Genomic DNA, 13,442 nt, shown 5'->3' with positions numbered 1-13,442 from the left:
TAGGGAGAAATGTCAGCATGCAGTCATCTTGCCACCGGCAGCTGACCCTATGATGTAAATGACCCTTCCTTTTCTCTTCGTCCTTTCAAACAGAACCTCGGTAAATTGTACGGGGAGGTTGATGAAACCAGGCCAGCTCTGACTCTCTCAGCCTCCAAGGGGGAAGAACCAGAAAATGTCACAGAACCCTTCAAACAACAACAAAAAGATGCTCTCCCAGGCACGCCGCAGAGCGCTGTCACAAAGTCAAGCGTGACACCTCCCATGTACAAGTCTATATGCCTCCCCTCCCTCCAGCCTGTGAAGATATCAACCTGAAAATAGCTCAGTGAAGCTGAACACTGAGCCGCGATAAATAAATCACAATAATATTTAAATATTCATCGTAGAATAAGAGAACAAGGAAGAAAAAAAAAAAACAGAAACGCAGAGGATAAACTCCTGCTTCTTTGCTTCACACATCAAAACAGTTCGCCTTGAGGAAGTTCGACTGCATTATCAAATTCTCCCTTCAAGGGACTCATCAAACATACAGTAGCCTGTGTAAGAGGCTGATAGTCGTCACGCCTCGGGCTGCCCGTATGAATGAACAGCAGATAAGGGCATGTAGCTCATTAACTCAATTATATTGTTCACTTGTGCCGTCTGTCGATGCATTACGCAAATGGGACGAATTTGCCGGTAGATATCAAGTCATCTTCATTGACACGCAGGCCAAGGGAGAGTGATTGTACTGTGACTCTACAGAGAGGCAGTTTTCCATTCAGACACTAGACCACGTGGGCTGGTTGAGCCTCACAGCAGGAGGTGTGTCAATAAATCTGTCCTTTAAAAACGCCTGTCCATTTGTTGAAAAGGAGCAGAAACAATCAAAATAGCACTCAACATGCTGCGGCACTCTCAGCGTGGAAAAAACGGGAGGTCTGGCATGCTCTCCTCAATCCCGCCCCGCTGTTTGCTTTTGATAACAAAAGTCATAATGACATTCAAGCACTCACCAGGCTGAGAAATGAAGCAGCGACAGAAGGAGAGAAATGGAGATAGAACAAGACAGGAAAAAAAAGAGGAGCGCGTGTGTGTTCGCAGAGTACTCTTGTGAGTGTGTGAGTGCGTGTGTTGGCTACTGTACGTGCTAGTACGAATGTGCGCAGGGTCGGGTGAGACATAAGTTGGTTGGGTGCCAAGTGGTGCGGCAGAGACGGCAGTGTTCCACCGAAACCTAAGTCCGTTAATAAAGTGTGTGATTAATTCGCGCTGTGTCATTTTCCCAGGGCCGCCCCCCCCATCTCCTTCTACAGAGAGGGCTTGAAGAGCCGTTTAATTACTCAGCACTTTGCTCGCTAGGAAATGAAGCGTCGCCGGTTGGACACCACCTTATGGAAAAAAAAAAATGTCAGTAAGCAGTTTGGAAGATGTTACATATCGAATGCCTACACTGTGTATCTACAGAAGTGGTATGCTGTGTAGGGAATATATATGAATGCATTGGCTGGCCTGCTAAACACACACACTTATGCATACACACAGATAGCTAGGTGGACACACACCGCACACACACACAATTTTTCGCCTGGCAGTCAACAGCTCGGCTCACAGGGGTATTTTTGTTTAAGTAAAGACTAGAGGGCCTTCAAAGCTCTATTTGAATATGTCTGTGTGTGTATGTGTGTGTGCGTGTGCACTTGTGCATATCTTCATGCATAAATATGTACACATGTGTTTTTCTTAATGCTCTCTGTGAGTGTTTTATCATCTCATGTGTGTGTGTGCACCTGTGAGGATCCCTGGGACCGTGTGTCTATCTATATGCATGGATATATGTGCGTGTGCCAGCACACAGTCAAGAACTTGCGTGTTCATTGAACAAGGAGCACGCTTAAGTCTGCATGAGAGGGAAGCCGGCTGAAAGACAGACAGATAGGCTGAGCGCTTGTGTGTGTATGTGTTTGTGTGTGTGCAAGGAGTCTTAACAGTCTGCCTAGCAGGGTGTGAGAAAGCGAAGTGAAGGAGAGTGAATCACAAACGATTTGCGTGTGTGTGTACTTTTGAGCACTCACACAAAGGTGTGTGTGCGCCAGTGTGTGTAGTAGATTCTCATGCGGGGATAAGCAGCTTAGGGAAGGAGCATATTCTTTTCTAAGTAAATCTCATTAATTTTAATTAGCTGTATATTTAGCCCGTACACCTGGATTGGGTGTAATTCCGTTTGTATATATAGCGACTAGTGAGCAGAGCAGGTGAAATGACTCAGGTAGCGATTATATTGCCGTAGCTGCCTCACATTTGCATAATGTCCTGTTTTTGATTGTGTCGCGTGCCTAAGGAGGATATCACAGGCAAATATGCATTCCCTTCATTTTCCTATTGCATGCTCTATGTAGCGCGCCATGGATCGTCCTTTTAAACGTTCACCTTTTTTCTCTTGTGTGTTTTTTTTCTTCCACCCTCGCTCCCTATGCTGTTTCTTTTCATTTTCTCTCCGGTCTGTGCACCCCATCATTAAAGAGCGCTGGCTTTTTTCCTCCCGTCACTACCCCTCCTCTTTCATTTCCCTGCCCTCATGCTCTTACTGTATGGATTTCTCTTGTTCACGTGCGTGCCTCTGTCTTTCTCCCTCTGTCTCCCTCGCCCTCCCTCCTTTCCTGGGTAATCAGCTTATCCTATGTGTGTCCAAGCCTCTATGTCTGCGTTCCTCCTCTCTTTGTTTCGGATTCATTCAGCAGGGAGATTAGAGATGCCTATTTGGTGCCTTTGTCTTCAACCGGCGGCAGTAGCGCTGAGTTACACCGCGTGGCGATGGCCTCGTCGTCAACAGCCACATCCACTCATCATGTGCTCATCATACCCTGATCAGTGTCAAGGGCCAGATACGGAATAAAATCCAAGGCTGCATCTGTCCACTGGGCAGTGTGTGAGTTTGAAGCTTCAACTCGCATCACAGTGATTGACTGTTTGATTGATTGACTGACCTTATTTAATGTTTAAAGGAGGGCAATATATTCCCTGAACCAACTGTCACTGGAGAACACAGATGCACCAGTCTTTAAAAAACTCAAGGATGTCAGAATAAAGCCTACACACTTATTTTTTGTGTTCATCAACAGACTGCTGTACTGAAATCTTGAATTGCTTCCATTTAAAAGAAGCAGCAGATCTCATAAAAGGGAAATTATACCTACTGTACTGTAGGTCACAATTATTCTTTTCAGCAGGCAGCAGGTAGAAGTATTCAAACAATTAAGATATTCATCGTGTTAGGTGAGAACCTGTCTATGTTGTGGCATTGATGGAGAAAGATAATCAACCTAACACACAAAAGCACTGGGGGAAAAAAGTGACACAAGGGTAGAGTGCAAGACAGATAACAGTCTATTTACTCCGCTCTCTGTTCAAACATTTAGCAGTCTGACCTCATTTAGACCTTGTATTAAATCACAATATCTGTGTGGATATCAGTGCTAATGTAGCAAGTAAATGCACATCACGATCTGAAAGTTATCAGGTCCTTTAGAACCCCTACAGAGGTGATCAAACCTCAGCCAGGAGTAAATACAGTCCACACAGTGTGTACCCACATCTTGCAAACAGTGCAGAAAAGTCTGAACTCACTCCAAAGTTTGCCATCCGCTCAGCTTCTCCAAAGACACCTACAGTATACCACACTCCATTCTCACCAGTTCTCACTACTTTTCCCCTTCCATAGCATTTACAGTAGTTGCAAACTGCAGCAGAAAACCATACGTCATCATTTTTGTTGCCTTCCAGGAAAGACTCATAAAAGACGACCTTTTCCACTTCAATGAAAAGTAAATCCAGGCTCTATAGTATCAAGTCTAATGATCCAGCACCCATCATGCTTGTTCTTGTTGACAATGCAGCCTCCCAAACTACTTCCCCCGCTTTGCACAGGGCACATGACAAATTTGATCCAATTACAATGCAGCCATAAATGATGATGAAAACACATACACACTAAATGCCAGGTACTGTATAAATGCAAGGACATTTCAATAATACAGACTGCATTTTAATAGCGGATGTATATGGGAGCTTTGAGCATTTAAGCTGTGTGGTACAGTGTGATTGGGAGGCATAAGGAGAGCAGAAGTGCAGTGGAGCCATAAATAAACTCCACTGAGCAGTAGCTGTGTTACAATACAAAACCTTATAATAATGATACCATCCAACAGATTCAATGCAAAGACCATACACACAATAAACTTGCAACTGAAACAATAAAAAATATGCTACTGTATGTATGCAATGCAATATTCAAAACTGCTTCAGTACAAAGGGTTCCTAGAGTTAGATCTAAGACTTTAACACTTTTTAAATGCCACATGGAATGAAAAGACCAATTTTACAATAACCACAATTTAAGACATTTAAATACCATTTAAAACCCTATTTTTTGATTAATTAATTCAATGCCTTTTAAGACTTTTTAAGGATCTACGAGAACCCTGAATGATATACTTTTAGAATAACTTTGTTTCAGATTTGAAGGTAAAACAAGCACTCAGTTTAATCGCTCCAACTGTTAATGAGTCAGTCAATGCTAAAACTATCAAAAACTTCGCTGTCTGTGCCAAGACAGGACACAGCCTCAAGGACTCTGCCTGTCAGTCTGGCTGCTGATTCACTTTGACATTGGATCAGCTGGTAAAGCAGGAGTGCCAGACTCCGCTGAAGACCGCGGCCAAGTCGGTGCTAAACTGGTAACTATATCACATATTATTTACATAAAACAGCCATTTGTAGTTGTGTTACGGACAGGGAAAGTGAAATGGCAGAGTGTCAGGTTCGCTGACACAGACGCTGCACGCTCGCAGCAAAACAGGATGTCAACAAGTATTTCAAGTAAGAATGTAGTAATACCTAACTAGAGACCATTTGCAAAGATTCATACTAGTGGGAATTATGTTCATGACAGCGGTGGGATCAAGTCATTATTTTGCAAGCCACAAGTAAGTCTCAAGTCCCAAGTCAAGACAGGCAAGTCCCAAATCAAGTCCAAATATGTTTGTTGGAGGTTGTTGCATCTCCATCTGTATTTTTTTAATCACACATTTTGCATACTGTAATTCACTGTTGTTGATCACCATGTAGGTTTTGTATGCAAACAAAATTAACTTTAGTATAATTTTTTCCAACTGGTGCTCCGTAATGTTAGTTCTTCATGGGTCTCTCCTGCAGCTTGACTAGATGCTGTCAGATTGGTTCAAAAACACAGTGGATCAAAGTGGAATTAAGTGTCAGTGCGCTGGGAATGAATAGTGTTGTTAGATGAGTCAAAATATAAAGTATGAATTGATTCAAAGCACATATTCTAAATTACATACTTTTTAATCTTTGGGCTTTGGGCTTCTGGGGGGGGGGTCCAACTCATGCGACTGAAGTTCACACCTCTGGTCCATGAGAATATATATGTGCAATACTTTTATCACCTATGGTTCTATACGTGACATGTGCTATGTTAGAGGCTTGAATAAGACTCATCATCCACTGAGTGGACCTTGATATCCTCAGCAGAAACCAGACTGGAGAGAATTCCCAAGACAGCACACAGGTGAATTAAAATGGCTTTATGGTTGTGGTATCAGCGATAAGATCCCCTTTCCCCAGACACACTCCCTTCCACCAGCTGAAGTGATGGCATCATCAAAAAGAGGCAATAAACAAGAGCAACCTCTGCTCTTTCATTGGTGGAGCTCCTGCGCTCAGGGGTAACCCTCAGCACTCAGACTCAATCAATACAAATGCTGCGCTTTACAGCCACGCACTTGCGTCTTCCGGCACCCTGTCATAGTTGTGAGTTTCGCTCAGTGCAGTGATGGGCTTCAACAAACAGATACACCTTCCCAGTAAGCCCTTGGTCTGACCAGCCATGCGTCAATGACAGGATGGTTGATTTCCACCCCTGCAGCAATCAATTAAAACACCCGTCGGAGAATTCCGGCAGGTAATGGGAGAAAAGGGGGGGGGGTAGGGTTTGGGGTGGGTAGTGGTGAGAGCGACGGACCTGATCAAAGGAAAAGCCAGTTGAGTGCGGAGCGCAATAATAAGGGCTCTTGTTGTCGGAAACGAAGGGAATTAATTTATTCCAAGGCTGACGTTGTTATTATTGTTAGGTTTGTTTAATCTGTGGTGTCTTTGTGAAGTGACGGTTTAAAGCTGACAGCTCTGCAAATGTTGGACCCCTAATTTTCTCGACCCTGGGTTGCTGCAGAGTGATGTGTCTTTTAAGAGCACCTGAGAGGAAGCAAAGTGTGTTACCGCTTTGCAAAATCTCAAAGAGCACTTCTGTCTCAGAGTTTTTAAATGACACTTGCTGTTATTATGATGATGCTAGCAGGTGAGATTGATCTGTTCTGATGTAATCTCAAATTGCCTGAGTGGGCCTGGGTGGATGAGATCTGCCTGAGATTGATGAGGTCTAATGGAGTCCTGTTTGGGTGCTCTTGATACCTTTAAGATCCGATGATACTGGCGCGCCACTGCATCTTAATTCAGCTTAATTTAGCCACAAATTACTTATCAACACTTGCGCCTTGTTGAGTTGTGAGTTTTCCACACTGTGGCTTACGCATGTGTAATGTTTCAGCATGTCTGAGGAGTTATATATGAAGATAACATGAGACACAGCAATGTGCATAATGTGTGATGCAAATCATCCCCAGGGCTCTGGTGCTCATGGTTGGATCTTTGTTGGGAGTTTAATCAATCAGCCACAGCGCCTTAATTAATCGGCATGATGAACAGGAGAAATAATTGGTTTTCTGCCAGATGTGAATCTGTTGCAAACTAATGCCAGCCAATCAGGATCCAATTTATAATCACAAAACTGATCTGGACGACAAAACACTTAAAGGATCAGAGAAGAATAAACACACTAGACAATGGAAGTAATATGGCTTTGGCTTTGGATTTAAAATTCTGATAGGAGGCAGTTGCTTCTGCATGTTGTACCGAGGTATTTCGGATGCCTAATTGGATCTACATGGTGTCAAAATGATCATCAGTCTCATTGATTGAATAGGATGGGAAATGTGGTGGAATGTCATTGTCTTTTTTCCTTTAAAAAACAAACATATTGTTAATTAATTGGCATGCAAACAATTAATTGGCACCTCCCCAGATGTTTCTGAGAGAATCTGCAGAAAACTAATGAGGGGTGTCTGGTTTTCCATTGAAGCAGCAGATGTCATTAACTGCAGCCCACACTGACAATACTGATCTGCCCCACTCCAATCAGACCAGGTAACCAGTGGCTGAAACAAATGGAAAAGCACTGGAGCCAGTAAATAGCCAGGGTCGAGATTGAAAACCACTGGTTTAGCCCAGTGCCAGCGGATCCAAATGGAAAAATAGCTTAGGCCTCTTATTAATGTCACAGTGGCTAGGCGGTAATTCCCCCAGGCTCTGTGTACCTCGGCTTGTTAATGAGTCACTGCTTATCAGTCAGCCTTGTTAACAGGCAGAGGCCTCCCATCCAAACCGCCTACTGCTATTGTGTGCTAGCCGTACTGTGTATTAGCCAAATGTTCCCCCATCTTGGCACACAGGAAGTCAACAGTAAACAACAGCAGCACACACAGGAAGTGGGCATCGAGCCAGTGAGAAAGAGCTGGTCCAGGGGGGAAGGAGCCCATTTTGTGGCAGGATAAAGTGAACCGCTGGCAGAGGCACACACATGCGGAGCCCTCCCGCCTGTAAATCTTACCACACTAACGATTGGTCCACACTGCTCCCGTCCTTTAATCCTCATTCATTATTGGTCTCAGCTGGAAGCATCGGGCTTCATGCACTTGTTCTGACCAGCAGAACTCGTTGAGGTAAATAAACTATTAGGCATGTTTTCTTGTCACAAATGCAAACATTCTCCTGGGGTCTGGGATCAGGCTGCCATGGAGTTGAGGGCCAGGTGGCTGATGGGAGGCCATAGCGAGCTGCACTACACACTGTCTGTTGAGTGCTCAGGCTGACGGACCCTCCGCACTCCACAGCAGCCCCGAGGTAACTGGGTCAGCAGTACAGAACCAGGGCACAGCCGGCCAATTGCATGCCTAATCTGTGCCCTTCTGAGAGGCACTTTCCATCCGCAGCGCATGGCTGCACATCCAGCTGTGGAAATGGATATGTCAAATGGTGCGCAATTAGTGTCTCCCCGATTCGTTCACTCGCTCTAAGGAAGCCTGGTCACAGATAAATCCAGAAAAAAAAAAAACAGAGTTACTGCTGTCCTTTCCCTGACTTTGACATACATCAAATGAAGATGGGACACTGGAAGTAGAAGAGTTGGGAGTCTAGGGTTGGACAAGAATTTAAGCAGGCATGACATGAAAAGGGACAAACAGTCTGCATGTTTTTAATTCACTGTGGACTCGGAGTATTGCAGTGATGAGCAGTCCTGCTCTCTGATGGCTCATCTGCTCTTGCATTGATTTGCTGAGCTAATCGTTTTTCCTCTCTGATACATAACATTGAATTATTTATGCTAAGTAGACCCTTCTGTCCCAGGGCCTCTTAGTGTGGAGATCTCCATTATGACGGCATTATCTGACTGCCCACCCCGCCCTACTCCATCTTCTACTTAACAGCTCTGCTGCTGTGGCACAACAACACCAATCAGACAGATTGGAGCAGATGTGAGCGATGGACCAGTGCTCTGCAGCTTACACACATTTTCCTCTGAAGCTGCAACACCACTGTGTGTCACATTTCTCAAATGTCTGGAAACTACATAGAACAGTCAACACAAGATTCATATATATATATATATATATATATATATATATATACACACACTTCCCTGCTTGCTGAATCTTTGGCACTGCTTCTCTGCGTTGTATGTGAGCTCCCATGAGACCTGAGTTCCTCGCTTGCCAGAGACAAAGTCTAAAAATTGTCAGTATTTCTTGCGCCAATTCCACCAACAAAATTCTTACTTCAGTGATTTAAAAAATTGCATTCTTATTCTTACAAATGCCTCTCGAAGTAGCAAAAGAATTATAATTCAGTTTTTTTGACAAAAGTTATTCTGATTGATTCCGCTGCAGAAATGTTATTAGTTTTGTTGCAGTGTTGTGAATATTAGTATTTGATTATGCTTCGATTGCAAAAATTAATGACAAGAAGACCTTGAGTACAACTAAATGGTTTACAACATGCACACCGCAACTCTGTTAAGTCAGCACTCCATCTCTGCTTTCCTTCTCCTCTCAATTGCACCCTTTGACGTGTTTTCTCATCTCCTAAACACTGTCAGACGTCCCAGGCTTAATTACCTTCTTTGACTGACATGATAATGTAAAACAGCTCTTAGGTGAAACCAAAGCAGGAATTGGTCATGCATGGTCAGGCCTCCCACTAGGCACACCTTAATCAAATGTGACATGAGTCTGAATGCGAGCCAAAATCGTTTTCGGACCCAAATAACGAACCACTGCCTGGGTCTCAATGACGAGCTACACGGTCGGGGTCAGCACTCTGAAGAGAGATTGATATTTCATCATCAGCACCTCAATCTGGAGATTGTTTGTGTATTTCTCATCATTTCTTCAACAGCTTTCTGGGGCCTTGACAGGCCTCCATTTGCATTTGTTTAGCAGTGACCTCATCCTGGCTTCTTGGCATAGCCAGATTGTTTCTCACTTTTTGCTGCACTGACCACTGTGAGCTCACACTGACACCTCTCCACTTTCCCCACATTTTATATCCAAACTTGCGGAAACACAAGCATGCATAATTCAAGGGAAAGTAAAAACAGCTGATGTGGATAAACGAAGTGGAAGTAAAGTAAATGTAGTGCGTGAGATTGCATATCTGTGTGCAAACACGTGTACACTGTGCAAGTGTGTCCATACATGTGCATGCACTGTGCACTCACGGATGTATTCAGATGTGTTAAATCGTGTGGGTGTGCACAAGTGAGTGCAAGGGGCCTCTGAGAATACAGTATATATTGCAGATGCAAATCATGGAACGTTCATTAGAACCCTTCTTGCCTTTTGTGTGGTCCTATGGTTCTATGCCAAACACTCTGCGCAATTAAACCCTTACTGTAATGAGAAAATACCAACAGGATTTTACCTGAGTCAATCAATTTTCTGTGGATTGAGGGACAATCCTGATACGCCTGTTTTCCATTGGCACGATTTGCCCTCTAAAGGTTGTATTACCGGCAGCCAGTCGCTTGAGAGTTATGTAATTGGAAAAGCACATTGGACAGTGGATTCCTGTTCACTATGTGCTCGCAGCGGGAATGATATCATTACAAAGTGCTTCTCTCATCAAATCCTCTCTTACCATCCGCTTTCAGCCACGCCCAGCTCATCACACACTGAGCTTCAGCCATGATGAGTGTCATGTGTCTGCACCCTGTGTGTATGTTACGTGTGCACACTACTGTGTTGCTATTTGAGAAATGATCAGATGATTACTGCTTATCTCTAGGTGGCATAACCCTCTGACACAGATATGGTTCAGGCACACGTGAGAGACAGAGATGCTGAGCAGGTGAACATGAGAGGAAGAATGCTAGCGCCTGGAGTGTAAGCTTGCTTTGTACTTATAAGTGATTAAAGATGTCACAGAGAGAGGGTAAAACAGGAGGAAGCTACTGGGGCAAGCGAGCTACTCCAGCAAGGACCTGCAAGTGTGTGAGGACTTCTGTACCCACGTGCAAGTCACACACATTCCTCAAAAACAACGGCAGAAATTCCACTGGGGTCCGGGGAGGTGGGAGTGTCCCATGTGCTTATTAACGGCTCTCTGATTCCCTTGTCATAATACAGGAAACAACAAAAAAGCCTCAAGTCAACAGATAAGGGGCACCACCAGAGACAGAAAGAGAGGGTCGGGGAGGTCAGGGGCCCTGGGACAGACCGCGAGATGAAGAGAATAGGAGGCTGATAGATAAAGAGTGAGAGAGGTGCTTACCGTAGATAATGTTGCTGTGAACCGCAGCTGCGAATAGTACTGTCAATAAGCTGACACTCCATAATGCGGAGGGGGCTGATGGGAAGGCCATGGTCGGGCGCACAGATCCGCCTGTCTCACTGAATCCTCAGGAGGGCAGAGGAGCTCTGGAGTGTCACCTGCAGAGAGAGCAGTGGAGAGAGATCAGGAAAACAAGCAGGGCAAGCCGAACGGCCACTAATTGCGTCCCTTGCCATTGGTTGGCTGCTGCTGAATAAACGCTTGGCCCACCCGTTGCTCACGCGTTGCTCCATGGGTATTCATCGATCTGCTTGTGTCATACCATACTGAGAGGCGATTGAGAGAGACGGGGGTAAGAGGAGGGGGTGGGGGGGTGTGGCGATTGAGCCAAACAGCGGAAAGGATGTGATGATGGTGTATAGGTGGTAATGAGGGTAGAAGAGGAGGGGGGGGGGGTTCATATTACTGTGCAATTTATTCATCCACTTTAACAAGCTGTGCGCATGTGGAGTGAAGGAAATCGAGTGTTTTGGACAACCCATAACCGAGCCCCAACTAATTCACGCTAATTGGAAATAACGCAAAGCAACAATCCCCCAATTGCTCGTAAAAAAAAAAAAAAAACACAGAGAAGAGGGAAGAGGAAAATACAACACGGCGGAGAGATGCACCTGTCGCCCGCTGAGAATACACGGTGCGCTCTGCAAAAGACTGGAAACGGACAGACGTGCATAATAGCAGCTCAGATACTCGCTCTCCCTCTTTGTCAAACACACACACACACACACACACACACACACACTCTCCCTCGTTTTCTCTCACGCACATCCCTTAAAATAGCAATGGCCTACGCCGAGGTAAGATCTCGGTCCATCTGCGAAACGCTCCCTCTTTGCCAACGCTGACAGGGTGCCGTGGCAGGAGTGTTGCCTGCGGGACGGGCGGGCGGTTAAGGGCGGGGATAGAGGGTGGGATGGAGGAGTGGGGTGGGGTGGGGTGGGGGGCACGGGATGGGATGTGGGGATTGGAAGGGGTGGGGTGGTGGTGGTGGTGGTGGTGGTGGGGAAGGGGCTGTGTTTATTGTTGCTCCAGCCCTTCCTGTTGAGTGATGGCGAGAAATGAAAACAAAACTAGAACAAGTGCATCCATGGGAAATAACCCGGACACTCTGGGCGTGATTTAACACAAGTTCTTGCCGTCTGCTCTTGAGTGGAGAGTAATAATAGTAATGGTGATAACAGTGATAATAATAATAACTGCTCGTGGTGGCCTGCACCGCTGCGACGGACCGCGGGAGCACCGGAGTAATGTTGCTCAGGTCGGAGCCTGTTTCCTCACACCTTCTCCCGCACTTGCAGAAATATCTGCTGCTGACGGGATGAGATTCAGAGAGTCTTGTGAAAGGCTGGGGGAGAGGTGGCTGCTGCACACAGCGCGCAGTTGTGATGCTTTTTTTGTGCGGCGCGATAGAGCCAGCAGTGCCGGGAGAGGAGAGGATGCGAGAGGAGTCGGGTTCAGAGCAGGCAGCCCGAAAACTCAACGCATATTCAGAGTAAATTATAAAACACGGGGGATTATACAGCTCTCTCCCTGGGCAGGCATAACGGATTACACACGCGCGCACACACACACACACACACACACACACACACACACAGCCACCTACCCAGAGTGCGCACACAGACACATTCCTGGAGACGAAAAAGCGTCAGCACTGACCGGTGTCTCCTGTCCGCCCTACAGGCTACAGCCTAACCCCTGGACAACATTACAAACTGCGAAGCAATGCACGGCAACAACCACACACGCACACACACCGTTATATTCCGCCTCCGGAGTCGGGTTTTGTTGGCGCTGGTCTCCAATAAGGTCCCCAGTACGGTCACTCCTTTGATGCGCAGCAGTCGCTCGTCCGGAGCCTTCTCTCAATCTGTTTTTATCGACTTTTTTATCTCCTTGTTCCTTCTCCTGACTCTTTGTTTTTCTTGCTTTTCCTCCCGTGCTCTCTCTCTCTCTCTCTCTCTCACTCTGTGTTTGTATCGCTTGTCTCTCTCTCGCTCTCTCTCCACGGCTGCCGTTCACTGCAGCAAAAACAGTCTGTCTGAAAGACGAGAGGGAGGGGAGGGGACAAGGGAGGGAGGGACGGATGGAGGGAAGAAGGGGAGGGAGGGGATTTTAATACGATTTGGCCCGTACCATCGGGATAACAGGGCCAGAGCAGGGGCCTACTGGCTGAGAGCAACATGAAGAAGATGGAGCAGATAGAGTAGTGTGATCTCACCATACCGAGAAATAACCATAATGTTGCTATAATACTCCACAGTGAGTCTACAATGACCTTATCGCACTTTATGATATTTTACTATCTCCTGTGGTGGCACATTACTGTAGGATTCCCCGTGATAGCTCTGCTCACTCCATCTAAAGCTTTCACACTGAGTAGGTCTGGCAGCCTGTATCCCTCTTCACTTTTATCATAGGGTTAGACCTACATATCTCCT

At 45.7% G+C, this 13,442-nt stretch overlaps 1 protein-coding gene across 3 annotated transcripts in view; it reads right to left on the bottom strand.

Annotated features, from left to right (window-relative positions):
* cadm3 (cell adhesion molecule 3) overlaps positions 1 to 13,044 on the bottom strand; it is a 100,603-nt gene extending 87,559 nt beyond the window's left edge. For all 3 annotated transcript variants that reach the window (XM_078173013.1, XM_033649957.2, XM_033649958.2), the window contains exons 1-2: positions 12,759 to 13,044; positions 10,942 to 11,099 (exon numbers count right to left, since the gene is read on the bottom strand). In XM_078173013.1, the coding sequence (XP_078029139.1) occupies positions 10,942 to 11,032 (91 nt within the window). In that variant the 5' untranslated portion in view covers positions 11,033 to 11,099; positions 12,759 to 13,044. The remainder of the gene's footprint in view (positions 1 to 10,941; positions 11,100 to 12,758) is intronic.
* Positions 13,045 to 13,442: the final 398 nt, after the last annotated feature.

The sequence above is a fragment of the Epinephelus lanceolatus genome, chromosome 12 (genome assembly GCF_041903045.1).
Source record: "Epinephelus lanceolatus isolate andai-2023 chromosome 12, ASM4190304v1, whole genome shotgun sequence".
NCBI lineage: Eukaryota > Metazoa > Chordata > Actinopteri > Perciformes > Serranidae > Epinephelus > Epinephelus lanceolatus.
This window is presented reverse-complemented; position numbering and strand designations above follow the sequence as displayed.